General features: G+C 48.2%; 1 protein-coding gene across 2 annotated transcripts; it reads left to right on the forward strand.

The window, feature by feature from the left end:
* The first annotated feature begins 82 nt into the window (after positions 1 to 82).
* On the forward strand, positions 83 to 3,063 carry CFL2 (cofilin 2). Of its 2 annotated transcripts, none has more exons than XM_083864556.1 (4): positions 83 to 172; positions 1,543 to 1,850; positions 1,946 to 2,022; positions 2,114 to 3,063. In XM_083864556.1, the coding sequence occupies exons 1-4, from the start codon at positions 170 to 172 to the stop codon at positions 2,224 to 2,226; spliced, it is 501 nt and encodes a 166-aa protein (XP_083720682.1). In that variant the 5' UTR covers positions 83 to 169; the 3' UTR covers positions 2,227 to 3,063. The 2 variants fall into 2 exon arrangements, with proteins under 2 accessions (XP_083720682.1, XP_083720683.1); XM_083864557.1 differs by lacking the exon at positions 83 to 172 and adding an exon at positions 228 to 291.
* Positions 3,064 to 3,613: the final 550 nt, after the last annotated feature.

Here is a 3,613-nt window from a genome sequence, read left to right on the forward strand (position 1 = left end):
GGCGGCACGTGGTGGCGGCGCGGCCCATGTGACCGGCCCTCCCCGGCCGCTGCGGCTCATCCCCCGCCCGGCCGAGTCCCCGCCCGCTCGCCCCCAGCGCAGCGCAGCGCTCTCTGCGTGCAGCAGCCCCGCACCGCAGGCAGCGGCCGCCGCCCCGGGACCCGGCGCCATGGTAAGGGCGGGGAGGGCGGCGCGGGCGGCCGGCGCGGCCCGGCGGAGCCCAGCGGGGCTGAGCGGAGCGGCCCGGCCCGGCGCGGCCTCCGGCGGCCATTTTAGTCTAATTTTAGCCGGGTGCGGGGGGAAGGGGCCGCGGGAGCGGTCGGGGGGCAGCTGCGGGCGGCGGGGCCGGGGCCGGGCTGGGGCCGGGGCAGGGCGGGCGGCGCAGCGCTCCCTGCGGCACCGCCCGGGCCTGCGAGTGCCGGCGGGGCGCTGAGGGGCGGCGGGCGCGGGGAGAGGGGCCCGCGCTCCGCCCGAGGAGCCGCCGCCCGGAGCCCAGGCCCGAGGGGCGGCGAGAGCGTGGGGCCGGGCGGGGGTCGGAGCCTGGGCCGAGGGCGCGGGGCGGCGGGATCCCCTCCGTGCCCGCCAACAAAGCGGGAGAGGGGCCCGGGGACAAAGCCGGGGCTCCCCCGGGCCGCGCACCTGCCTCTCCTCCCCGGGTGCCCGCGCTGGCAGCGCCCGCCTCGGCAGATGCAATTGCTGGACCCGGAGCAAGGGCGCTGCGGATGGGCTCAGCTCGCCTGCTCGCCCGCAGCGGGCTCTGCTAAATTATTCTCATTTTGCCTCGAGTTCCCCGTTTCTTTGGCCGGTGTTTTGTTTCCTTGCTGGTTTAGGCTCTTGTTTTGAACGGCTCGCGAGCCTTATGGGGAGATGTACGGTTGTAATTGGTATTTTTATATGGATGAAGAGCAATCAAACAATGCTCCCGCAGCAGTGTGAAGTAAAATTCGGGAATTCTTAAGGCGCGGTGTTGAAGCTGACACAATGCAGAAAACATTTCTGCTGCTTGTAGAGCCCTACCTCACCCAGCAAAATGAGAGTCATGACAGTGCTGGATGGAAGCTGCTGCTTTAGTGTTTGGTCTACTAAAAAAACAAAACAAAACAAAAAAAAAGGCCAACAAAAATCAACCTACCAGAACCCCACCCCCTGCTATCCCAACCGAAAATTACAAACTCCTCTCCTATGTTCAGTTCCTACCCCCTCATCACTCCCTCTTCCCCTCCCCCCAAATAAGCCAAAGGCATGATAAGGTAAAGGAAAACCGAGTAGTACTGTGGTGTGACTAGTTGTATGAAACTGCTGTCCAGAACTGCAGCTGAAAATGCTGAGATCTACAAGAAACTACTGAATTCACACCTCCTTTATATCCTTTGCTCCAGTCCTACAAATATTACTAAATTCATAGTGTATTCAGGTTAAGTATAGTATTTTTATTCTTACGGGGGCAGGCAGACTTGTTTATCTAGCACTGTGGGCTATCATATTTTTCTAGTGAGTGTTAATTTTTGCTGTTTAAATTGTTCCTTTGATCTCATTTTACAGGCTTCTGGAGTAACAGTGAATGATGATGTCATAAAGGTTTTTAATGACATGAAAGTAAGGAAATCTTCAACCCCAGAAGAGATCAAAAAAAGAAAGAAAGCTGTTCTCTTCTGCTTAAGTGATGACAAAAAACAAATAATCGTAGAGGAGTCAAAGCAGATACTGGTTGGTGACATTGGTGATACTGTGGAGGACCCCTACACAGCCTTTGTGAAGTTGCTACCTTTGAACGATTGCCGATACGCTTTGTACGATGCCACGTACGAGACAAAGGAATCTAAGAAAGAAGACCTGGTATTTATATTCTGGTGTGTGAAGGCAAAGCTTGCTGTTAAAATTGAATATTCTGGAGCTACCATTGGATGACTTAATGACTGTTTTGTTGTTTGCTTTTTCTTTAAAGGGCTCCTGAAAGTGCACCTTTAAAAAGCAAGATGATCTACGCAAGCTCTAAAGATGCCATTAAAAAGAAATTTACAGGTATGGAGCCGAAAACTATTTTCTCTTTAACTATGGTGCCATTTAGATGTTGAGGTTCTCACAAGTACGTTGTTCTCCATCTGTCTTCCAGGTATTAAACATGAGTGGCAAGTAAATGGTTTGGATGATATTAAGGACCGTTCAACACTTGGCGAGAAATTGGGAGGCAACGTGGTAGTTTCACTTGAAGGAAAACCCTTATAAAAAGACAGACAAGTGCCATCTGGATCTAAGGAGCTTCCATTTCTGCAGCTCGTTCAATTGGAATAGTATTAGTCTCCCCATCCCCTCCCCTCCTCAAAAAATAAGTCCCATCCCCACTGCCCTGAAGGAGATGTCATTGTTAAGCAGTCTACCAGTGATTGCCATTAGACTGTTTAATCCTGGTAGTTTTATGTAGGATTCAAGGAATGCTTTCACGTCATACTCTTGGCCAAAACTGACGTTGCAGGCATTCCTTGCAACATGTTCAATGAATGTGATAGTTAATGTAAATAGTCTAGCAGACAGCAAAGGGTAAGCTAATTGAATGCCTTGAAAGTATTGTCCACTGGTCGGATGGTAGACTCTCTACAGTATTACTTACAGTTGCACTTGATTGCAGTTCCATGAGGCTCTTGTGCATTCATACACCTCACCTGCCTTGACAAGCCTATTTTTGTGACATGGCAGCACACAACACTATGCATTTAAAGCACTTTTTTGTAACATGTTTGACCCGCCCCTCCCCCCCAAGGAATGCCAATTAAGTTGCTGTAACTGTGTCATCAAATTATTGTAGTACCTCAGTTTCATTCCTGTTACATGCATATCTTTATAAATGAAGTAGCTGTTACGATGCCTTTCGTTTTTCCATTGAATGTACACTACTGAACAGGAGTAGAAGTTATCTGTTTACCATATGAGTTTTGAAACACTAAAGTTTTGTAAAACATCAGTCATGGTGGCAATTTCTGTATTAAAAAGAGCCTTAAATGGAACATTGTTTTTTGAGATCAAAAACTGGCCACGTTGCAATAAAACTTGTGGCTTATTACAGAACGTTGCCTTGTTTTCATTGGAAAATATAGTTTTTAAGTGTTTAAGCATATTTCGAATAACTTCTGTGGAAAGTATTGTAAAGGTAAACAATCATTAATCTCATCTTGAATAGTGCAAGTTTTTAATACTGATTTAGGCACTGCTTTACAATACTTTGTGGCTCTGTTCTGGCAGTTCAATAAAGGACCTGCTCCTAGTTGACCGTAAATTAAAGAAGCTACCACTACTGGAGACCATTTAATTCCATGAAACAATTGTGTCAGAAACTTAAAAATACGAAGTAATTAACCATGCAGTGTGGTTTGTACCTGAATGTTCTTAAAGTTCTACATGCCAGAGTAAAACCTTGCATGAGTTTTTACAGCTCGCAGTCTTTCTCAGTAAGATGATGTGTAATGACAGTCACATACAGAATATGAAGTGGGGAAATAGTTTTTGTTTCTTGAGTGTTGCAGTTAGACTGACTCAGTACAAGAATTAGCCTAAATGAACTGTTCTACTTGTTAGCTTCTATGTAAATAGAACTGGAAAGTGTTTGCCACTACTGAGG

Source organism: Zosterops lateralis (assembly GCF_965231275.1).
Source record: "Zosterops lateralis genome assembly, chromosome: 6".
NCBI lineage: Eukaryota > Metazoa > Chordata > Aves > Passeriformes > Zosteropidae > Zosterops > Zosterops lateralis.

Bases quoted from the DNA above. Each gene is read 5' to 3' on its own strand.
- CFL2 (XM_083864556.1), top strand. The intron at 1,851-1,945 runs GTGTGTGAAGGC...TTTTCTTTAAAG, and splicing joins GACCTGGTATTTATATTCTG to GGCTCCTGAAAGTGCACCTT. The intron at 2,023-2,113 runs GTATGGAGCCGA...TCTGTCTTCCAG, and splicing joins CATTAAAAAGAAATTTACAG to GTATTAAACATGAGTGGCAA.